Below are 24,621 nucleotides of genomic sequence, written 5' to 3'. Positions count from 1 at the left end.
GTAGTGTAGAGAGAGAGAGACGACGGAAAAAATATTTTTGTCGTTCATTTTCAGTCTTGTCGAGTCAGATACGTCTTTCCAATTATTATTTTGCGTAGTAAATATTGTTTACGGTTTTAAATTTTAATTATTAATCATGTCCACTCCCGCCAGAAGACGGTTGATGAGAGATTTCAAAAGGTAAAGACCAATTTCTTTCAAAATTATGCGCTTTAAAGTTAACCTAAGTGGTAGTAGAAGTGGGGTGACGGGGTCGTCAGAAAAGTATCTACCAAGGCTTAGCGAAAAATAGTTTCAGAAAGCCTTGGGTGTTTTTTTTTTCTTGTTCTAACATTGGGCTTCCTTTAAGACTTTTCAGTTTACGTTTTACAATGTTAAATTAGTCGAATTTCCCCTTACCAATACTAAGTTTATAAATTTCTAGGGATGTTTTATACGCATTCAGCTTTAAAAGTTGATTATGCATAATTGTATCTTAATTTTATACATTTTTAAGTTGGGAGGGGCTAAAATATCATTTAATGTTTTGGAAATAGAGTTAACCTTGAAAAGGGAAGCCAATTAGGATCCTCAATTTTGACATATTGTAGATAGGTAACATTCATAGGAAAAAATCAATAAAACTGGGTTAAATATAACAAAGGATCACTAGGCCTAACTAAACCTTTGTCATCTCGATCTAATTAATTTTAACTATTAAAAATTAGATTACAAGAAGACCCACCAGCGGGAGTTAGTGGTGCACCAACTGACAATAATATCATGATCTGGAATGCAGTTATATTTGGGTAATGTTTAAAATTAATTAATTACCTTTTAAATAATGAGTATAAAACTAAACTAATCATAAAATTATAAAAACTATAGCCCTCATGATACACCTTTTGAGGATGGAACATTTAAATTAACGTTAGAGTTTACGGAAGAATATCCTAATAAACCTCCCACTGTTAGGTTTGTCTCCAAAATGTTTCACCCAAATGGTAAGAAAGCAAATATAAACAGTTTGACAATCCACCTTATTCCCTTTCTCCGGGAAGTTAGGCTAAGGCTTAGCTCGAAGTTAGGCTAAGGCTTAGCTCGAAGTTAGGCTAAGGCTTAGCTCGAAGTTAGGCTAAGGCTTAGCTCGGAGTTAGGCTAAGGCTTAGCTCGAAGTTAGGCTAAGGCTTAGCTCGAAGTTAGGCTAAGGCTTAGCTCGGAAGTTTGGCTAAGGCTTAGCTCGGAAGTTTGGCTAAGGCTTAGCTCGGAAGTTTGGCTAAGGCTTAGCTCGGAAGTTTGGCCAAGGCTTAGCTCGGAAGTTTGGCCAAGGCTTAGCTCGGAAGTTTGGCCAAGGCTTAGCTCGGAAGTTTGGCCAAGGCTTAGCTCGGAAGTTTGGCCAAGGCTTAGCTCGGAAGTTTGGCCAAGGCTTAGCTCGGAAGTTTGGCCAAGGCTTAGCTCGGAAGTTTGGCCAAGGCTTAGCTCGGAAGTTAGGCCAAGGCTTAGCTCGGAAGTTAGGCCAAGGCTTAGCTCGGAAGTTAGGCCAAGGCTTAGCTCGGAAGTTAGGCCAAGGCTTAGCTCGGAAGTTAGGCCAAGGCTTAGCTCGGAAGTTAGGCCAAGGCTTAGCTCGGAAGTTAGGCCAAGGCTTAGCTCGGAAGTTAGGCCAAGGCTTAGCTCGGAAGTTAGGCCAAGGCTTAGCTCGGAAGTTAGGCCAAGGCTTAGCTCGGAAGTTAGGCCAAGGCTTAGCTCGGAAGTTAGGCCAAGGCTTAGCTCGGAAGTTAGGCCAAGGCTTAGTTCGGAAGTTAGGCCAAGGCTTAGCTCGGAAGTTAGGCTAAGGCTTAGCTCGGGATTCATGGGGGTGAGTAAGTGGAAGAAATTGGTCTGTCGTCCGCTACAATACATATTTTTGGCTTTTGTAGCAGACAACAGACGAATTTCTTCCCCTTACTCAACTCACCCCCATGAAACCCGAGCTAAGCCTAACTTCCTAACTCCGGTGGTGAAAGGGAATAAGGTCGATTAACATGTCATTAATCGGGATGAAATTTTAGTATATGCTGATGGAAGTATCTGCCTCGACATTTTACAAAATCGTTGGAGTCCAACATATGATGTATCAGCTATATTAACCTCTATACAGGTAAATAATTAAATTCATAATAGGTAAATATTAGTGGCTAAAATTGATATTATTTTGGTTTCACAGTCCCTCTTAGATGAACCTAACCCTAATAGTCCGGCTAATAGTTTGGCAGCCCAACTTTATCAAGAAAATAGGCGGGAATATGAAAAGCGCGTAGCTGCTATTGTAGAACAAAGTTGGCTGAATTTCAATGACGAAGAAGAGAAAGAAACAAAGAAAGAATCTTAAAAGATAATAAAAAACCCTGAAATTAAAATTAAAAGGACTATGTGTGGAGAAACCAACAAACAAACAAACAAACTCTAACGCTTGTAAAATATGAATATGAATATGAACACAAAATCAAATTATAATTTCTCCTACTGAGTACTCCTTAATATAAAGTTAAAATGCCCAGTGTCAACTCAAAATTGGCCTTATTCCTGATCAACGCCACCGAGGCGTAGCGGCGACTTTTGGAACTATAATAATACGGTAGCCAATTACAGGTGGCGGTGAAGTCAATGTACTCTGATGGAGATCTGTTACTTATTTTCTATGTTTTGATTATTATTACCGCTTCAACTTCAAAAAACTTGTTTTAACTAATTATTATTAACTTAATAATCTCCAAATAGACCAAAATCGAATGAAAACTTACTCCAAAAGTCTTATTTCATAATATTAGACAGAATAAGAAAGGCAAAATCAACTTTTAATACTTTTGAAACCATATCGCTCGTTAAGCCTTGGCTATTCACAATATTAGACAGAATAAGAAAGGTAAAATCAACTTTTAATACTTTTGAAACCATATCGCTCGTTAAGCCTTGGCTATTCACAATATTAGACAGAATAAGAAAGGTAAAATCAACTTTTAATACTTTTGAAACCATATCGCTCGTTAAGCCTTGGCTATTCACATGATTCAGAAAGATCAACAAAACATAGAAAATAAGTAACAGATCTCCATCAGAGTCCATCGACTTCACCGCCACCTGTAATTGGCTACTGTATTATTATAGTTCCAAAAGTCGCCGCTACGTCTCGGTGGCGTTGATCAGGAATAAGGCCAATTAAATTAGTTTCTACTTCACCCCTTTTCCCTTAATTCTTACGATTAGTGGCTTAGTAGTAACTCTATCATTCGTGAAAATTAAATTTAAGTTTTCTTTGTCATATGATCCTACTGTTTTTATATATATATAAAAAAATATATTTATCAGTTGGTTCAAAGATTAGTTCGTTAATAAAAGGTTTTAAGTTTAATTAAGACTTAGGATTAAATAAAGAAACCTTAATTAGGCTAATTAATTATTCAGATATTTCAAATGGAAATATCAATATCTACAATTGTTTGTATATTATTTTTTTTTGTTTTTTTTTGTGTTGAAATAAAAATTAATCTTTGAATCAAACTTCAATTTCAAATTTTTTTTTTAATTTAATTTAATTTAATTTCAATTTGTTTCAGTCATCTCCTCTTTGCCCTATTATTTTTCTAAATATATTTAAATATTTAGTTTAATTAATTTGGCGCCTAAATTACGCATAATTTTAAAAAAGAAAAAACGGTTTCCGCCATATGGTGATTAAACTGATTAAAGAAATTAAAGTAACTAAGAAATTTTTCTAATTCGATGAATAACTAAAGTCTATAAGAATTTTTGTATATCTTGTAATTTAAGTCAAATTTTTAAATAAGACAGTGAATGATCTAAAAAAAAAAAAAGTGTTTAGTACTATTTAAACTTAAAGGGAGGGTGAATTAGAAAATCAAGTGATTTTTTTTATCGATCCTTCTACTAATTATAAGACCAGTCTGCATCATAGTGAAACATTCAGGAAATATGCACTTCCGAATGATTTTAAAATTCAAATTAGGTTGAGATTTTAAGGATAATTTTAAAGAAGGACCTCCGACCAATCGCGTAACGCCCTGCCTTTTTATTAACAAAATTCTCGTGGCATGCTCCATGTCTCGCGCCACGATTATCACGTCGCGCGCGAATTTTATCAAATCTCGTGATAAATTTCATTCAACACGTAACATGCCACGAGAATTTTGTTAATAAAAAGGCAGGGCGTTACGCGATTGGTCGGACGTCCTTCTTTAAAATTATCCTTAAAATCTGAACCTAATTTGATATAATTTTAAAATCATTCAGAATTAAGTATTTCCTGAATGTTTCACTATTCAGACTGGTCTTATAATTAGTAGAAGAATCGATAAAAAAAATCACTTGATTTTCTACTTCACCCTCCCTTTAAAGGAGAATAAATTTTAATTAAATTTATTGTGTTTAAGTAATAAGTGGCCACACACGATGAATAATATAATATCGTGAAGGTGTACATTGCATTTACGACAATTAAATTTGACCGCTGATGGGTAGGTTTTGTAGTTTTAAATTTAAATAAGGTTTGTTACTATTTAAAACATCACTTAAAAAAATACTAGCGAGTGTGCAAAAAAACATTAAAAATAATATGAAACGAGAGTTTTATCGTGTTTGTAGTCACACGAGTTTCTTTAATTAAAAATAATCTTGATAACTAATAAAGTTACATACAATTCTACAGGATTTTGTTTTATAAAAATCCAAAATAAAGTAAATTAATTTAATTAGCTTCAAAGAAGTCAAAATCTTTAATTGTGAGACGAGACTAATAATTAAAGCAAAGGACTTTGATATGATATGATACACTTTTAAGATTAGCCACAATTATTTAGTGAATATATATTTTTTTTTTTAATTATTAATGTGAAAACCTAGCATTCTTTTAAAAAAAAAAAATGTATCATTACGTGGGTAAATAAATAAATAAATACGTTTGATGTAAAATAAAGTCCCTAATTGTAGGCCTACAAAACTGGAAAACATAATTCCAGAATTATTTCAGCCTCAAAACGGGAAAAATTCCCGTTCAAACCTGGTTTTTACTTTTTGTGCGCCATCTGGCGACAAAAAGTTATGCATTTATACCGAAGATTTACTACCCCCCCCCACTTTTACCCCTTTTTTAGTGCCTTTCCCCCCTATATTACCCTTTTTTTCCCCCATTATAGCCTTAACCCCGCCCTATCCCCGCCCATTTTCGCGTGCTATCCCCGCCCAGTTTCGATATGGCCGGAGCCATCTTGTTTCCATATTAATCCAGATTAAACTCAATTCTTTTATATGTCGCTCTTCAGCCTTCGTAGTGTTCGGTCGCGTTTTTCTGCTCCTCCGCTTCTTCGCTGTTTTGTCGTGTTTCAGTCTGCGCCTCAGATGTCGGAACGTTCGGACGGCTTCCTTTCGGGAGCCGGTTCTCTCACTCTACGCGTTCCTCGCGATCCTTCCACGCTACCCGGGCCGCTTTCGCAAAAGCGTAAACGTGCGAAGCTCCGTACCGGGCCTCGGCCTCAGCCGCTGCCGGCCGCAGTTGCGGACGCTCCGGTCTTGACAGAGTCCCTGCCCGCCCGTCCGCTCCCCGTTCTTCTCGTTCCCGATCCGGCTACACCGGACGCCTTCTCTTCCATGAAGCTCATGGCCCTCAACGCCTTGGTACAGTCGCTCGCTGGCGACGTTCGTGAAATCAAGAAAATGGCAAGTGGCAACCTTCTTATCACTCCCACCGACGCCGCACAGGCGGATGCCCTTCTCGCGGCTACTTCTCACGGGACCCTCAATTTCCAAGCGAAACGCGTCCAGGACCCGGCTACCACTTACCTCCAGGGTGTCATCCGCGGTCTCGACGAAGATCTCTCGGATGCGGAGGTGCTCGCCACCCTCCAACGCCGCACGCCGTCCCTCGTCGCTGCCCGCCGTATCAAGCAGGGCACCACGTTTTTTCTCGAATTTAGCGCGACCGTCCTCCCACCCCGCGTTTTCCTCGGTTATGTCAGTTTCCCGGTTAGTCCTTATACCGCCAAACCTCGCCAATGCCTTTTGTGTTTCCGTTACGGCCACACTGCGCCCCAATGCCACAGTAAGCCCCGGTGTGCGGCTTGTGGCAAAATTAAACTTGACGATCATGCCTGCACAGCAGGCGCCCGCCACATCTGCTCCAACTGCCGCGGCAACCATCTCGCCACGGACCCTTCCTGCCCCCGTTATAAACTGGAGCGGGAAGTCCTTCGCGTCCAACGCGCCGATCGCCTCCCGTTTCCGGACGCTCGTGCAAAGGTCCTTGCCGCCGCCCCTCGCGGGCGCCGCCGTCGCCGCACACGTCGTGCCCAACCCGCCGCCTCGGCCCCTTCCTCATCCACTGCCGTCCCCCCGGCTGCTGCTTTCCCTCCCCTTCCTACCGGCCCCGCCCCCCCGGCGGGCCCTTTCGTCTTCGGCGCCCGTCCTGGACCCGCTTCCAAGCCCGCCGCCCGTTCTTTCCCGCCCGGCCCGGCGGTTCCCCCGCCCCGCCCGACTCCATGGTCGTCCTCGGCCACCCTGCCGTTCCGCCCTCCCGCCACCTTTGGCCTCGGGGGTTCCCCGTCATCCGTCCTACCTGCCCCTGGCAAGCCCTCCTTTACCGAGGCGCAAGCCATGAACATCATGGCCATGCTAGCCTCGGTGGTGGTTCGCTGCGTTGCAGTCGACGACATGCAATCCCGACTCAACATCTTGGCCGACGCTGCCCGCAGTTTCCTGGGCCTCCAAGTCGGTGCCGATCACCTCCTTGAAATCGTCACGCCACGACCGCCCCCCGCCGACGGCCAGTCCTTCCACGCCTCGTCCACAGGCCACGCTGCACCCTCAGCGGGACTGTCTTCCGACTCCCCGAGCACACCTCCTAGTATGGACACTTCCGCCGGCCACCAAGATGCCTAGGCGGTCTCCGTGCCAAATTCTCCAGTGGAACGTCCGGGGAGTTACTCCGAACTTTGGTTTCTTGGCGGATGCCATACTCTCTTACAGCCCTCTCATCGTCGCCCTGCAGGAAACTTGGCTCACCCCCTCTCGTCGCGTAAACCTCTCCTTCGGTAAATTCTCTGTTCACCGTCTCGACCGCCCCAACCGCCCCGGGGGCGGCGTGGCTCTCCTTATCGACTCCGGCCTCCCCACGCGGCCTTTGGCTCTCCCTGACCTGGCTCCGCTCGAGTGCATCGCGCATTCGGTCTTACTGGACGGTTCCTGGACCTCAGTCGCGTCCGTCTATGACCCTCACGGCTCGGCTTCCGATAGCGCGCTGGACCTCCTCCTAGATAGTCTCCCGCCACCCTTCCTCCTCCTGGGCGACTTCAATGGCCGCCACCCCTCGTTCGGGGACACCGTCACCACGCCTGCCGGTAGCCGTCTGGCCGACTGGCTCACCCGCTCCCTCTCCCTCGTCCTGCTGAACGATGGCTCGATAACACGCCCGTCGCCTACAGGTGGGGGGAGCGTCCTGGACCTCTCCCTGGCGTCCCCCGATCTCGCCGGCCTCGCCGACTGGTCAGTTGTTGAACTTGGTGGCAGCGATCACCATCTGCTACTCCTACGCTTCCCAGGTCCAGATGTCCAAGGGCCCCGCGACCCGTTAGTCCGGTGGGACTTCGCTCACGCTGACTGGCCCAAGTTTACCGCGCTGCTTACCGCAACGCCGGTCCCCGCGGTTGATTCGGTGGCCGCCTTCACTTCTGACGTACTTGACGCGGCCGCTTCCTCCATCCCGTCCTCCAGCTCGACGCACGGCTCCCACCGCCCCCACCCTCCGCCATGGTGGACGGCCGCTTACCGTTCCCTCCAACGACGGGTCACGGCGCTCCGGCGCAAAGCCCTTCGGGCCCAAACGCTCACCGCCACCATTGACTACAACAGAGCCCTCGCTCAGTCCCGACTCTACCGTCGCCAGCTTAAGCGGGCTTCATGGCGGGCCTATTGCGGCACCCTGAGCCACGAGACTCCACTCCCGGTCATCTGGAACCGGGTTCGCTGGTTTTCCTCCGGTACCCGCCCCGCGCCACGCCCTATCGTGCTCACCCACGGCTCAGCCACAGTCCACGATCCCGAGGCTGTAGGCGCCCTTCTACGGGACACGATTTTGGACACAAGCCCGTTGCCCCCTCCTCCTCCACCTCTTACTGGAGACCGCTGCTGGGCCCTAGACGACGTCACACACGCCTACAACGACCCCATCACGTACCAAGAACTGCTCACGGCCATCGCGTCGCTCCGCCCTTCCGCCCCGGGTCCGGACACCCTCGGGGTCCCCTTCATCCGCCATTTTCCGGTCTCCTTCCTCCGACGCCTCTGGGCCCTTTATAACTCCCTATGGCTCTCCGCCACCTTCCCCTCCTCATGGAAAGACGCCATCATCCTCCCCTTCCTCAAACCGGGTAAGCCTCCTGACGCCCCCTCCTCCTACCGCCCCATCGCCCTCCTTGCCAATCTGGGCAAACTTTTTGAACGGATCGTGCACTCCCGCCTTCAATGGTGGGCTGAAACCTCCGCCATCCTCCCTTCCCACCAATCCGGGTTCCGCCGCAACCGGTCCACCATGGACAATATTGCCGACCTTGTGACCGCCGCGGAGTCTGCCTTACGCCGCGGACACCACTGCTGCATGGTTTCCCTAGACTTAAAAAACGCGTTTGGTTCGGTCCACCCTGACGCCCTCCTCTGCAAATTACGCAACTATGGCCTTGAAGGCCGTCTCCTCCTGTGGTTGAGAGACTACCTGTACCACCGCCGTGTGTCGGTCAAGGTCAACGCGCACCTCTCCTCTTCTCGGTACACGGACCGCGGAGTTCCCCAGGGCAGCGTCCTGAGCCCGCTCTTGTTCACGTTATTCCTCGCTGACCTTCGCTTCTCCCCAGCCAATGGCGTCACGGACAGCGCTTTCGCGGACGACCTTGCGCTGCACGCGTCGGGACCGTCGGCCGCCGAAACCGAAGCGGCCCTCCAAGTCGCGGTTAACGAAGCCCATAACTATGCGTTGCTCTGGGGCCTTACATTCAACGCCAGCAAATGTAAGGTTCTCACTATCTCGCGGGACCCCGCCACCCACCCTTCAGTTTCCCTTTGGCTCGACGGCACCCTCCTTGAGGAGGTGGTCACCGTCCGCTATCTGGGAGTCATCTTCGACCACTGCCTGTCCTGGGGCCCTCATATTACCCACCTCTGTGCCGAGGGCTCCCGCCGCCTCAACCTCCTCCGTTGCCTCGCCGGTCAAACGTGGGGGGCAGATCGCTCCTCCCTCCGTATGCTCTACCAACAACTTATTCGCAGTCTATTCGATTACGGGGCCCCTTTCCTCGCTTCCGCTTCCCCACGCCTACTCCGCCGCCTCGACCTTCTAGAACGGGCTGCCATGCGGACCATCCTCGGGGTCCCGCCCTCCACTGCCATTGCAGCTATGCACTCCGAGGCAAACGTGATGCCCCTGTCGATCCGGCGTTCGCTGCTGGCCGGCCAATTTCTCGCTCGGTGCTCCACCGCACCGCCCGCTTCGGCGTTCCGCCACGCATTCTCCGTGGGGGCCTCGGCTCCTGGCCCCCGTCCGCCCGTTCTTCGCGCCGCGGGCCTCCTGTACGCCACTCACAACCTCTCGTGGTTACTAGACGAACTCCGCAGCCACACGGATCCGACCACGCGCCTTGCCCACCTGCCACGCCCCTACACTGTCCACGCTAACTGGCTCCCTCGCCCGCGTGCGGCCTATCCTTCGGCAGAACTCGCGCTTCGCTTCGATGAACAGTTCCGCGCCCTCTCCCCGGACCACTTTGTACTCTTTACGGACGGCTCGCTCGACCCCGGAGCCGCCGCGTCTGGCGGCGCGGTCCTTCCCCCGGCGCCCCTCCCTCCCGTCACGTTTACGGTTCGCCCCGGCCACAGTATATGCCGCGTCGAGCTCTTCGCCATCTGCCAGGCGGTGGAGCTGGGCCTCAGGTCCAGCCCCCACCCTCTCCTCATATGTTCGGACTCCCAGTCCGCCCTCGCGCTCCTGGCCACCTTCAGTGCTCTGGACCCCTTGGTCCTCGACATCATCGGTCTCCTGACTCGCGCTCGGCGCACAGCCCGCTTCCTATGGACCCCCAGCCATGTGGGCATTCCAGGCAATGAACGCGCCGACCGCCTTGCCCTTCCATAGATGGGCACTATCATATCATTTGATAGTTTTACCACTTGATACGATAGAAAACTAAATCTTCCCCAATCAAAGTATCAATTTTGATAGTTATTTTCGAGAAAAATTTGAATTATAATGATTGATTGAGTTTGATAGCTTAGAAAGTGCACTCGAAGTTGATATGATTCATTGATTCGTTGAAATCTTCTAGAGAAAAATATCGATTCTCAACGTGATCTAGCTACTAACCCCATCTTTTAGAAATCATAAAAAATGATAGGCATTATTCCTTGAGAAATATATTGATTTTTTGAGTGATTTTATTTGGCGACATCTGTTTTCTGATTTCATTTTAAAAAAATTATGAGCTAATCTTTGATAGGCAATTTTGATAGTTATGAAAATTTCTGGATAGATAAGTCGTTTTTTGAATGATATCGAAGTTTTTAATATATTTGAACGTTAGCAAGTGTAGGTTTATTCTATAAGAAGATTCTGTACTTGGTGGTCGTTATAACCCTCTCAAACAAATAAATAAACGATGGTTCAACAGTTCAAACTGTGAAGACGGAGCTTCTTGTTTATAGAGGAGGAAGAACGATTCCACGAAATCATCCAAACGTAGAAGTAGATAAATTAAAGTGTAGATTTAATTGCAATTTTTGCTTTTAATTATTATTAGTTAACCGTTTATAGTAGATGGTTTAGATTAAATCAAGGGCGAATAATTTGAAAAAGTTTGGATAGTAGCTTTTGAACTATAGACAGTTAAAAGTCAAACTTGAGAAATGAGATTATGGAAATTATATGAATATTTGAAAATATTAGAAATTCTACAAAATCAGGAAATATCAGGAATCGATTAAACAGAGTAAAATTAGGTAGAGACCAAATCAGTTTGATCGAAAACAATCAAATTTAAAGTCCGGAAATTAAATAATCGATTAATTTAGTCGTTCCTAAAGATTTATATTTGATTTGATAGGCAAAAAATCTATCTAACAATGAGAGCCAATCTGACATATTGAAGGAAGATTTGATAGTTTCACCATCTATGATTTGTTGAGAGGGAAAAAATCTATCTAACAAATAATGCCCGTCTAAAATATAGCTAGAAGAATTGATAGTTTCGCCAAATATGATAGTTTAAGAGGAAAAATATCTATCTAACCAGCAGTGTCAGTCTAAAATATAGTCAGAAGAGTTGATAGTTTCGCTATCTATGATAGTTTGAGAGGAAAAATATCTATCTAACCAGCAATGTCAGTCTAAAATATAGTCAGAAGAGTTGATAGTTCCGCCATCTATGATAGTTTGAGAGGAAAAAAATCTATCTAAGAAGGAGTTCCATTCTAAAATATAGCCAGAAGAATTGATAGTTTCGCCATCTATGATAGTTTGATAGGAAAAAAATCTATCTAAGGAGGAGTGCCCAACTCTGTGCCCTTCAGTCTCTCGCCGCCCGGCCCCCGGCAATTACGGCCTCGTTTCCCTACTCCGCGTCGGAAGTCAACCTAGTCCTTCGGGCTGCCGCCCTCCGCACCTGGGCCTCAACCTGGTCCGCGGACCCTGGCGGCCGCCTCCTTTACGGTCACCGTCCGGCTCCTGGGAGCCATGCGGTCCATTCCCTGCGCCTTGGTCGACACGGGGAAACCCTGCTTGCCCGCCTCCACTGTGACCGCGTCCCCACTCCGGCGGTGCTCCACCGATTCGGCCTCGTGACAAACGCTCTCTGTCCCACTTGCGGGACTCCGGCTGACGCTGCTCACCTCCTGCTGGCCTGCCCGCATACGTATTCGTCGACCGAACCGGTCCGCTCCCTTCTCCGTTCGTTGGCCCGCCCGGTCACCCTTGACGGACTCCTCTCGCTAACCACCGCTGGCCACGTCACCGCGGTCCGCGTCACATGTGCGGCGCTAGTCTCGCTGGGCATCGATCGTGCCCGCTGAGACGATCCAGACGCCTCCCTACACACTCTTCCTGGTGCTCAAAGCCTTACGGCTAAGTACTAGTGGTCGAAGGAGGAAAAAAAAAAAAAAAAAAATTCTTTTATATTAGAGTTTATGCGGAGTTGGTCTTATGAATAGTTGATCTTACGGCGCTTAAGTTCCAGGGCCGGAAATAAGAAAAATTTCTTATAGGACATGTGTCAAGTGACCCGTGTTTGACTGGAAAATTTATAGGACATTGTTCACTGGAATGTGCCAAAATAGTGTCGCGTCTCCGTAGTCAAGCTATCAAAACTTGGGAAAATTTATTGGTCAAACTGTCCAGTGACCCCTTAGTTTTCGAAAAAATGGGACATTTTAAAATTTTATTGGACAATGTCCTGTGCTTATTTCCGGCCCTGCCGAGTACGTGACGTGATGACGTCAGATTGGTACGTCTGCACAAATCTGGTGGTTGCAGATGCAGTATGATGACGGTGGTAATCCTTGCGCGTAATTTCTAAATTATTTTAAGTATAATTTAAACAATATTAAGTTTAAATATGAATACGGAGAAGCTATCGGTGATTTGCTTGTCATCGAGTCTCAGACAGGTCAGTAAAATTGTCAAAACTTTAAAGATTAGGCTAAGCCTTGGCTCTTATGACAGGGCATATGGTTAAAAGGAAAATAGGGAGTGGGTTCTTAATTAAATTTTACCTCAAATAATTATTTATGGTTAAATATTATTAAAATTTTATCTCAGAAACTCTTAGACTTTCAAAAAAGCACTAATGACGAGAAACTGCAATCTGGCTTTGTATTTGGCTGGCACGGGGATGGGGAAGCAGCCTGTATTGGTTGCGCTTACGAACCAAATCAAATTCCAGCGGGTTTAGCATCTATCGGAGCTTTTTGCTACTTGAGTAACCTAAATTCTACGGATCAGGATGCGATAGATCTTTGTGATTCCATTTTAAAAGCTCAATGGGAGGTAAATTAAGAAAGAAAGAATGCTTTATACCTTAAGCACAAGTTAATCAAGGCATAATCCATTTAGAAATCAAATGATAAACTTCTAGACATAGTGTTGATAGTTAGAGGTGATAAAGATGAAGCTTCGGTTAATGCAGTAACATATTCAGTTGATTATGGAGTAATAAACAACCCTGCAATTGAAATTAGAGATGATAATGATTTAATATCATGTTGCGTGCTTCTTAGAGCTAAAGGGTTTCTTCCTCTATCATTTGATGCTTCTCCAAATAATGGTAACGGTTTAAAAGGAGGGTGAAGTGGAAAATCAAGTGATTTTTTATCGATTCTTCTACTAATTACAAGACCAGTCTGCATAGTGAAACATTCAGGAAATACCAACTCCGAATGATTTGAAAATTCAAATTAGGTTCAGATTTTAAGGATAATTTTAAAAGAGGACTGCCGACCAATCGCGTAACGCCCTGCCTTTTTGTTAACAAAATTCTCGTGGCACGTTCCGTGTTGAATGAAATTTATCACGAGATTTGATAAAATTAGGCGCGCAACGTGACAATCGTGGCGCGAGACATGGAGCGTGCCACGAGAATTTTGTTAACAAAAAGGCAGGGCGTTACGCGATTGGTCGGCAGTCCTTGTTTAAAATTACCCTTAACATCTGAACCCAATTTGAATTTTATAATCATTCGGAAGTGCATATTTCCTGAATGTTTGACTATGCAGACTGGTCTTAAAATTGGTAGAAGAATCGATAAAAAATCACTTGATTTTCTACTTCACCCTCCCTTTAAAATATTAATAAATGAAGCGTTTTTCTAATATCTAATACATCTTTGATATTAGAGGATTTTCAGACTAATCTTAACAAAGCTGTAGACAAATACAAACATTTTGCCGATATTGGCAAAATAGCTTTTCATTTAAAAAACTCCACAGTCTTATTAATGAAAGGGGATGAAAGTAACAGTGTAATAAGTGACTTGGTCAAAATTAGCGAGAGTGAAACGGAAGATCAAAAACCTAAATCAAAAAGGAAAAAATTTGAATTGAAAGATCGGGAACCTGTTAATTTTGAACTGGTTTTTAAAACTACAAACATAGCAGTTGATGAAAGTGAAAAACATACACCAATCATTGAATATCAGAGAAGTAATTTATTAAATTAATTACTCATAAAGTTTTTAAAAATTTAATATTTTACACCCAAATTTTCAGATAATTTTACTAGCATTAAGATACCAATAGCTATTGATCTGATTGGATTAGCCAGATATGACGATCCAATTAGCACAGCCTATCAAGCACTTGTAGACGCCTTTATTTTACAGATTCGCGCTTTTGCTGATTCAATTCTCATGTTTAAAAAGGTAGCAATTTTGATATTTTCTGAAATAGAGTAGTGTCGGTAGAGAGGGGAGTAGACTGTTTATCCCTCCCTCTAGGCGCGCTTTTGTAAGAGGGGATACTGTACGCGCCTGGTAGGGGGGATGACACTGAGCTAGAGCTAGATGTCAGTTCTACGTATGCAAACGTCATACCCTTCTATCTCTTAGCTAAGTGTCATCCCCGCTACCAGGCGCGTACAGTATCCCCTCTTATAAAAGCGCGCCTAGAGGGAGGGATACACAGTCTACTCCCCCCTCTACCGACACTACTCTATGGTATGACGTTTGCATAGTAGAACTGACATTACTCTATATGTACATAAGTAACTGTGTTAATTTATATTTTCTAAGGGAATGAAGGTGTTATCGTGTGAAACATTTCACTTTTGGCCACCTCAATGTGCTCATCCTGTTACTGCAATTTATCCAACAAGTTTAGATGATAAAGAGTTATGTAAGCGTCTTTTAATTAAGTTCATTACTAATTATTACAATCTTTCTAATTTATTTACTTTAACAGTAAATTATCGTAGATCTCTACATCATAATTTATTATTACCAACTGATCATCCTCTCTTAAGGAAATTAAACAAATTTGAATTTCGAAATGAATTAAACAAAAATGGGTATTTACGTAATACACATGTAGGATTATCAACCTGTAATGGTAGGAAAAATAGAGGGAAAAACGGTCCAGTGGTGTGCGAGTCCCGTTTTTTCGGTTTCGAGCCGAGTCCGAGTATCGAAACTAATTTCTTATCGAGTATCGAGCCGAGTCTCAAAAATACTTTCGAGTATCGAGTATTTAGATAGGTCAAATTTTGTTTGTTCTTTCGAGTAATTATCGAGTCTCAAATATTGACTAGTCGAGTAGCAATTTTGTAAATTTCTTGAAAATAACGAAGATGTTCAATTATCTAACATCTAACAAGTTCAAAAAGATTGTTAGTGGTCAATTAAACATTGAACTGGTGATTTTCAAAATAAATGATCATGAACTCATCGTCTGCTATAGTTGTAAGCCTCGGACTCTAGTATTTGTCGAGTATTTAAAATGTTAAAAAGCTACTCGAATCTTTCTCGAGTATCTCAATGTGTTGTTATCGAGTATCGAGTCGAGTACTCGGCTCGATACTCGAACTTAACGAGTACTCTCACACCCCTGGAAAAACCCCAAAAATAGGAACTGGATGTTAATAATTCATTTTTTTTTCAGAACCAAATAGCCAAATTGCGGTGGTGTCTGGTACATATACTTATCATCACTATATGCAAGATAGAATAGATGATAATGGTTGGGGTTGCGCTTATCGTTCTTTACAAACGATTGTGTCATGGTTTAGGCATCAAGGTTATACAGACAAACACGTTCCTTCTCATAAAGAAATTCAACAGGTTTGAGTATACCTTTACCTTTTTGAAACAACTGAATGAATGTCAACCTCTAAAAATAAAAATTGTTTAAATAAATAGACATTAGTTGATGTTGGAGATAAAGGGAAAGGTTTTGTTGGCTCCAGACAATGGATTGGCTCTCAAGAAGTCAATTTTGTTCTCAGTGAATGGCTCGGGGTTTGTTTTTCAAGTATACGCAAGGATTTATTTGAAATAAATTAAAATTTGTGCGTGTTTTAACTTTTAGGTCACATCCAAAATTATGTTTGTAAGTTCGGGAACGGAGTTAGCTTCAAAGGGAAGGGAATTATTGCATCATTTTCAGACACAGGGAACTCCAATTATGATTGGTAATAAAAATATTTAATATCAGTGGTTAAATTTAATTTAATTTCAATTTAAATATAATTGTTTTATTTTTACAGGTGGAGGGGTTTTGGCTCACACTATCTTGGGTGTAGAATATAACGAATTAAGTGGAAATATCAGGTTTCTTATATTAGATCCTCATTATACTGGTGCCGAGGATTTAACCGTGATTCAAAATAAGGTAATTAATATTTTAAAACGTGGTAATATTATACAGGGTTCATACAAACCTGGAAAAATCAGGGAAATAAATAGTTGACAAAAACTTCAGGGAAATTTAGAATTTTTAGTAAAATTCAGGGAAATCAGGGGAATTTGTGTCAAACAGGGGCCGAGTAATTAAGCAAAATGTTCATAAACATAACCCCTCCATAGGATTAAAATTACACTATACTTTGGAGGCTCATAACTTTGGTTCTATTAGAGATACGGGGATGTCCTTTGAGTATGTTATAGTCCAATTTATCCCCCATCCAACGATACTTAAAACTTAGGGCTACGACAAACAGGGGCCGAGTAATTAAGCAAATTGTTCATAAACATACCACCCTACATAGGATTAAAATTACACTATACTTTGGAGGCTCATAACTTTGGTTATATTAGAGATACGGGGATGTCCTTTGAGTATGTTATAGTCCAATTCATCCCCCATCCAACCATACTAAAAACTTAGAGCTACGTCAAACAGGGGCCGAGTAATTAAGCAAAATGTTCATGAACATCCCACCCTCCATAGGATTAACATTACACTATACTTTGGAGGCTCGTAACTTTGGTTCTATTAGAGATACGGGGATGTCCTTTGAGTATGTTATAGTCCAATTTATCCCCCATCCAACCACACTAAAAACTTAGAGCTACGACAAACAGGGCCGAGTAATTAAGCAAAATGTCCGTAAACATACCACCCTCCATAGGATTAACATTACACTATACTTTGGAGGCTCGTAACTTTGGTTCTATTAGAGATACGGGGATGTCCTTTGAGTATGTTATAGTCCAATTTATCCCCCATCCAACCACACTAAAAACTTAGAGCTACGACAAACAGGGCCGAGTAATTAAGCAAAATGTCCGTAAACATACCACCCTCCATAGGATTAACATTACACTATACTTTGGAGGCTCGTAACTTTGGTTCTATTAGAGATACGGGGATGTCCTTTGAGTATGTTATAGTCCAATTTATCCCCCATCCAACCACACTAAAAACTTAGAGCTACGACAAACAGGGCCGAGTAATTAAGCAAAATGTCCGTAAACATACCACCCTCCATAGGATTAACATTACACTATACTTTGGAGGCTCGTAACTTTGGTTCTATTAGAGATACGGGGATGTCCTTTGAGTATGTTATAGTCCAATTTATCCCCCATCCAACCACACTAAAAACTTAGAGCTACGACAAACAGGGCCGAGTAATTAAGCAAAATGTCCGTAAACATACCACCCTCCATAGGATTAACATTACACTATACTTTGGAGGCTCGTAACTTTGGTTCTATTAGAGATACGGGGATGTCCTTTGAGTATGTTATAGTCCAATTTATCCCCCATCCAACCACACTAAAAACTTAGAGCTACGACAAACAGGGGCCGAGTAATTAAGCAAAATGTCCGTAAACATACCACCCTCCATAGGATTAACATTACACTATACTTTGGAGGCTCGTAACTCTGGTTCTACTAGAGATACGGGGATGTCCTTTGAGTATGTTATAGTCCAAATCATCCCCCATCCAACCATGCTAAAATCTTAGAGCTACGACAAACAGGGGTCGAGTAATTAAGCAAAATGTTCATAAACATACCACCCTCCATAGGATTAACATTACACTAAACTTTGGAGGCTCGTAACTCTGTTTCTACTGGAGATACGGGGATGTCCTTTGAGTATGTTATAGTCCAATTTATCCCCCATCAAACCATGCTAAAAACTTAGAGCTACGACAAACAGGGGCCGAGTAATTAAACAAAATGTTCATAAACATACCAACCTCCATAGGATTAACATTACACTATACTTTGGAGGCTCGTAACTCTGGTTCAATTAGAGATACGGGGATGTCCTTTGAGTATGTTATAGTCATATTTGCCCCCCCCCCCGCTCCTCCTTCGTTAACATTTGCTCCATAGGATACTCCATATAAGGGAAAAACCTGGGAAATTTGTTTTCCAAAAGTTGTATGAATAATGAACCCTGATATTTAATTTAAGCCAAATATTTTACTTGACTTTGTATTTATATTATATTAGGGTTGGTGTGGTTGGAAAAACAGCGATTTTTGGGATAAAACTGCCTTTTATAATTTATGTTTGCCTCAAAGACCAATTGAATTTTAATTTAACAAAATGGAATTATAAAATATAGATGAATTAGGAATTATATTATCATAAAAAAAATAATTAATAATTAATAATGAGCTGCCGGGAAAAAAAAATTATTTTTTATCAAATGAGAGGATTTTTTCTTTGTAATTTCCTTTCAACTTGATGAAAATTATTTTTAATATAAAGAAATATACTGGACTGGTGTGTTGTAAAATTATAAAAAAACAAACAAACAAACCTTTTTCATTTTTCTCTACCCTTTTATATGAAAAAAAAAAAGAATGTATAATACAGAAGCATTTCAAATAATCCTTTCAATAAATTAATTATATTTATGTGGTGTTTAATTTAAAATCGCGCCTTTCAATCACGTTTTCATTTTTCAAAGTAGGGGGAAGAGTTCAAGTAAGTGAATGTGTTTTGAAATCACTCGTTCTTTAAGGAATCAATATTTTTAATTAGTCTCAGTAGTCATTTTGAGTTTTATCCTGGGTAGATATAATGCCACCGATTTTTAGTTACCTTTCCGAGTGACGATGACGTCACGGAGAGGTATGTCTGTCCGACAAATCGGAGCAAACATATCATAAGTTTATTATAAGATATTTTCCATAAGTATGACACTTCATATACTTCGTAAACATATTTTCTTAATTTTTACTCTGTTATTTAAGCGGAAAACATCTAATAAATTAATAAACGTGTTTAATTTAAAGGGAGGGTGAAGTAGAAAATCAAGTGATTTTTTATCGATTACAAGACCAGTCTGCATAGTGAAACATTCAGGAAATATTTCCGAATGATTTTAAAATTCAATTTAGGTTCAGATTTTAAGGATAATTTTAAAGAAGGACCTCCGACCAATCGCGTAACGCCCTGCCTTTTTGTTAACAAAATTCTCTTGGCACGTTCCGTGTCTCGCGCCACGATTGCCACGTCGCGCGCAAATTTTATCAAATCTCGTGATAAATTTCATTCGACACGGAACGTGCCACGAGAATTTTGTTAATAAAAAGGCAGGGCGTTACGCGATTGGTCGGAGGTCCTCCTTCAAAATTATCCTTAAAATCGGAACCTAATTTGAATTTTAAAATCGTTCGGAAGTATTTCTTGAATGTTTCACTATGCAGACTGGTCTTGTAACTAGTAGAAGAATCGATAAAACATCACTTGATTTTCTACTTCACCCTCCCTTTAAAAGAATTAAGTCGTTTTCAACAACCAAGTCGAGATAATATTCGAAAGAAAATACATTTAGAACATTTTTGTGTATGGAAATTGAAATTTGGGATTTAAATGCTACTTTAACGAAGATATTAAAACAGTTTAAAATTAAATCAAGCACTTGGTTTAATAAGTTTAACTTTTTTTTATTTACATGGAAAATTGAAACTTGAAACTTTAAACTTTAAACTTGGGAAAGTTTTAGATTCATGAAGTAACTGAATATAAAAGGGGGGAGCTGTGTCATGTTCCAAAATAAAAACTAAATCTTAAAATTTTCAAATTACATTAATGCTTATATATTACTAAAAAATGGGAAAAACCATCTATGGGACCGGATCTTTTCTGAGTACCAATTGAATATTCGTAGACTAACGTTTTAGGATTCATGCGTGAATCCGTGTAATATTTGCCGTTTAAATGGTCTATTTCATGCTGCATAATTCGAACTGGCCAGCCTCTAACGTGCCGCGAAATAAGCTTCGAATTTTCACCTTCTAAAAACAAACAGAGATTTTGGAATATAGGCCTATTACACCTTTAATTTCAGAACTTTTATTTGATCTAGATCAACGTAAAACTGGGTCCCCTATAAAATTAATTAAGTTTCATAGAAATTGGTTTAATTATTTCAGGTTTCAAACTATTAGACAAACAAATTTATAGGGTAATTTTTCCAGCTGTAGGAATCCATAAACTTCGGTACCACTTTTTAAAAGTGGAGAATAGTGTTTTGGGTTGTTTAGAAGGCATTATTAAATTATAATTAACTGAATTATTAATTATATTATAAAATAGAAACAATAAAATTGAAACGCACGCTCCCGCCATATTTTGAAGTATGCTTAACCTTTGTTTTCAGCAGCGCCATCTAGTGGTCCATGTTTGCAACCAATAAACATATTCATTCTGGGTTATTTTTGGAGGTTTGTGGTGGAAACTTGCCGCTCCGTTTTTCTGTGCGATCTTTGCTGGTAAATATTTTCATTTTATTTATATTTTAAGGGTTAATTTGCATTAAATACCTATGTTTTATCGCAACCGATCGGAAATTAAGCGTCGCAAGTGGAAAATTTATGCTTAACCGTGCCAAATACGTTTGTTGATTACGACCAAGGCTTAGTAACCCTGGTCTTTTGGGGCGCCGCATGCTGTATCATCCCGCATTGGCACACTACGACCAAGGCTTAGTATCCTTGTCTTTTTGGGAGTTGGCCTGAAGCCTAATTCAGTGGTGGCTACAGAGATCTTTCCAGGTAAATATTTTATTTATATATTAAGGGTTAATTTAGATAAAATAAAAAGGTTAATCGCAAACCAATGGAAATTAAGTGTTACCCCCATTCCGCTATCGATATTAAGTATCTAGACAATATCCAGGGTTTGTCTCTCCCGAATCGACACCTACCAAGGGAAGTACGGCTTTCTATTCTTGGTTGGTCTTCCCTATTCACATTTATGTCGTACTTATTCAAAATATTTGAAATTAATCTTATTAATTGCCCATTGCGTTTATTCCTGGTTTTACTATTTAATCTTTTTAAGTCGGTTTAAAGTAATTCAAAGTGATTATTTAATTGATATTTCAAGATTGACCCTAAACCGTATTAATATTTATTTTTCTAGTTACTTTAAATGATTTATTTGAAAGTAAAACTAATGTTATTCAAAATACTCATGGCCGGATTAAAGGGGGGCTGAGGGGGCACTGGCCCCTGGGCGAAAGACTTGTTGGCGGCGCATTGAGTTCGCCATCAAACCATACTAAAATCTTGGGGATCGAGTAAACAGGGGCTAAGTAATTGAAGAAAATATTCCCAAACATAACCCCCTCCATAGGAATAGCATTACACCCATCTTTGGAGGCTCATAACTCTGGTTCTACAAGATATTGGGAGATGCCCTTTGAGTATGTTATAGTCCTATTTGCCCCCCCCCATCCAACCATACTTAGGACTTGGGATTAAGGCAAACAGGGGCCTAGTAATTAAGTAAAACGTACACAAACATACCCCCCTCCATAGGAATAGCATTCACCCAACTTTAGAGGCTATAGCTCTGGTTCTACTAGAGATTGGGAGATACCCTTTGAGTATGTTATAGTCCTATTTGCCCTCCATCCAACCATTTTAAAAACTTGGGGATCGAGTAAACAGGGGCCAAGTAATTGAGGAAAGTATATACAAACATACCCCCTCCATAGGAATAGCATTACACCCAACGTTGGAGGTTCATAACTCTGGTTCTACTAGAGATTGGGAGATGCCCTTTGAGTATGTTATAGTCCTATTTGCCCCCCCCCATCCAACCATATTACAAACTTGGGGATCGAGTAAACGGGCTAAGTAATTGAGGAAAATATTCACAAACATACCCCCCTCCATAGGAGTAGCATTACACCCAACTTTGGAGGCTCATAACTCTGGTTCTATTAGAGATACGGGGGTGTCTTTTGACTATGTTATAGTCCTATTTGCCCCCATTCAACCATACTTAGGACTTGGGATCATGGACTAAGCAATACTGAAGGACCGATGGCAGCCCATAGAGCCCCATACTAAGCGACTAAATAACCAACGTTAAGCTTACTTCCCCGACCCAGAATGGTCAAGGGGATTATAAAAATACTGAGTCAAATCCCCCACTATCCGGTTTGCTACTATCTGCCGCCAGAAGGCGAATTAACTAGTATTTTTCATCATTCTCACTCTGCCATCCGTCCTTCAGTATTGCTTTGTCCATGTTGGGATTAAGGCAAACAGGGGCAGAGTAATTCAGTAAAACGTTAACAAACATACCCCCTTCCATAGGAATAGCATTCACCCAACTTTGGAGGCTCATAACTCTGGTTCTACTAGATATGGGAAGATGTCCTTTGAGTATGTTTTAGTCAGGGCCGGATTAAAAGGGGGGCGAGGGGGTACTGGCCCACGGGTGCAACGTTTGTTGGGGGCACATTAAGTTAAACTATTCCCCCCTTAGCAACATTTGTTGTTCCTTTAGTTTTTTCGACTTAAGGGGCGCGCATTATCTCGGCCCCCGGGTGCAAAATTGCATAATCCGGCCCTAAAATACTTGTGCTATTTAAGCTGACAATAATTTTGATTTGTATTTGATTGTTTGAATTTTATTTTTTATAGCTATCAGTCGTTTCCAAAGGAGCAATTTATGTTGGATTCCAGAATGCGTAACTATTATTTGACAAATGGCATGCAATATTAATCAGGTCAATAAACCCAGTACAATTCCATTTTTAATAAGGGTATACACTTTGATTTTATCCGTTGAAACTGAATCTCTTTACAAAAACTTTTTAGACAGCGTGTTAAACATTTTAGGCCCTTAGTGCAATAATTAAGTCTTATTAATAGTAATTATAGCAATATTAACAGGACAATCCTATTCTTAATTCGGGCCTACACTTTGATTTTATCCGTTGAAAGGGAATCTCATTAGCAAAACTATTTAGACAGCGTGTGAAGCGACTTTTAGGCAATTATTAGGGTATTTAGTTTATTATTTATTATTCTATTTATTGTTAGAAGGGAAGCGCTTTGTGTCCTTTAAATTTTAGGGATTTTTCTTTTCGCCAGGACATAAATAAAATCTTTCTTACGGAATAGGTGAACACTGGTCCTAGCCCTCCCTTTTAAGAATAATGAACGCGTAATCAGGATTTCAATAGGTGAGATTCCCTTTGCGGTATTAAGATATCAAGTTTATGGTTTTAATTATATTTTTGAGGAAAAGCGTTTGGCAACTCGTTGAGGGAGTTTTGTAGGATCTAAATAAATTTTTGATTTAGGTTTAAGGTAGAAGGTTGCTTTTACGCTTTGTCCTTTAAAAGTAAACACGATTTTAAGCGGATTTAAGGCGAGACTTAGCTTTTTATGGTATTCTTTCCCTATTAATGTTACGAGTGTGCCATTTGTCAAATAATACTCATTTGAATTATGCCGGAACCTTTAGCGTCGCATCATGCGAGAATACTCGAGTGGATTTTCGTTTTAAGGTAATTAATTTGATGTTATTCGTGTGCCAGTTTTTCCAAATTTTTATATGAATTTTTCTTGCGCAGGAACAAGTGGACGTCAGCGAGTGGACTTTCATTGGAAATCCCATGCTAAGGACGAAGTTTCCTGGTTTTGGGGGCTCTACAGCGGGCCTTAGTTTAAATTTTACGTTTCCCGATTTGTCCCAGGGACTTGTAAAATTTAAATTGGGCTCGCAAGGCTTACTTTGGGGGTGGTAGCTTAAGTTTAAAATTAAAGTTTCGATATTGGGGAAGGAACAAAAATAGTCGAAAAACACTTAGGGTAGTTTTTTTGACATTTTTTATGCTTATTTTTACAATTTTTTTGATTTTTTTTATATTTTTTAATATTTTTAATAAAAAAATAATATTTTTTTGAAAAAAATTTTTTTTATAGTATTATTTTCTTTATTTTTTGTAAAAATTATAAAAAAAGGGGTCAAAAAAACCTCCCTAAGTCCAGACATTAAAAAAATTGAAACCAAGTCTAGTATCTAAAGAAATTCAAGAAAAGAAAGAACGAGGTTTAAGGCAAAATTTATTCAATAAGAAACAAAAAAACCAAGTGTTTACAAAAATTTCGAACAAAAAAATTATTAAAGAGTTACATAAGTTAAAGTTTGAACGCGAAAAAAATAATAAGGAGTTACATATAAAATTGGCAAGCAAAAAACTAAAATAAGTGGTTACATGTAAAATTTTCAAGTAAAAAAGATGAATTTTGTGTCTTCTAGCTTCGATAATTTTCTCCGTAATTTCGAGTCAATGTTGAGAGAGATAGCAAGTCCGGAAGAAGACATCGTGTAACGGAATCCAACAAAGCTTGTCAT

At 41.3% G+C, this 24,621-nt stretch overlaps 2 protein-coding genes and 1 long non-coding RNA gene across 3 annotated transcripts; all 3 read left to right on the top strand.

Annotated features, from left to right (window-relative positions):
* The first annotated feature begins 13 nt into the window (after nucleotides 1-13).
* Nucleotides 14-4,691, top strand: Ubc6 (ubiquitin conjugating enzyme 6). Its single transcript, XM_089860891.1, has 5 exons — nucleotides 14-180; nucleotides 708-788; nucleotides 868-983; nucleotides 2,028-2,116; nucleotides 2,183-4,691. Exons 1-5 carry the CDS (start codon nucleotides 137-139, stop codon nucleotides 2,345-2,347), a joined length of 495 nt encoding a protein of 164 aa, XP_089717017.1. The 5' UTR covers nucleotides 14-136; the 3' UTR covers nucleotides 2,348-4,691.
* Nucleotides 4,692-12,425: 7,734 nt separating this feature from the next.
* Nucleotides 12,426-18,869, top strand: Ufsp2 (UFM1 specific peptidase 2). Its single transcript, XM_089860862.1, has 12 exons — nucleotides 12,426-12,668; nucleotides 12,821-13,048; nucleotides 13,115-13,325; nucleotides 13,894-14,199; nucleotides 14,266-14,417; nucleotides 14,787-14,889; nucleotides 14,956-15,102; nucleotides 15,652-15,830; nucleotides 15,909-16,007; nucleotides 16,078-16,180; nucleotides 16,256-16,380; nucleotides 18,460-18,869. Exons 1-12 carry the CDS (start codon nucleotides 12,618-12,620, stop codon nucleotides 18,544-18,546), a joined length of 1,791 nt encoding a protein of 596 aa, XP_089716988.1. The 5' UTR covers nucleotides 12,426-12,617; the 3' UTR covers nucleotides 18,547-18,869.
* A 1,789-nt stretch (nucleotides 18,870-20,658) lies between these two features.
* On the top strand, nucleotides 20,659-24,136 carry LOC149602606 (uncharacterized). Its single transcript, XR_016377849.1, has 4 exons — nucleotides 20,659-20,732; nucleotides 20,816-21,014; nucleotides 22,899-23,770; nucleotides 23,837-24,136. It is a non-coding gene; the product is annotated as an uncharacterized LOC149602606 (long non-coding RNA).
* Nucleotides 24,137-24,621: the final 485 nt, after the last annotated feature.

This window comes from Phalangium opilio, unplaced genomic scaffold, assembly GCF_054372755.1.
Source record: "Phalangium opilio isolate 3A_F unplaced genomic scaffold, DU_Popi_V2 ptg000354l_1, whole genome shotgun sequence".
Taxonomy (NCBI): domain Eukaryota; kingdom Metazoa; phylum Arthropoda; class Arachnida; order Opiliones; family Phalangiidae; genus Phalangium; species Phalangium opilio.
Note: the sequence above shows the minus strand (reverse complement) of the source record. Positions and strands in the feature narration are given on the sequence as shown.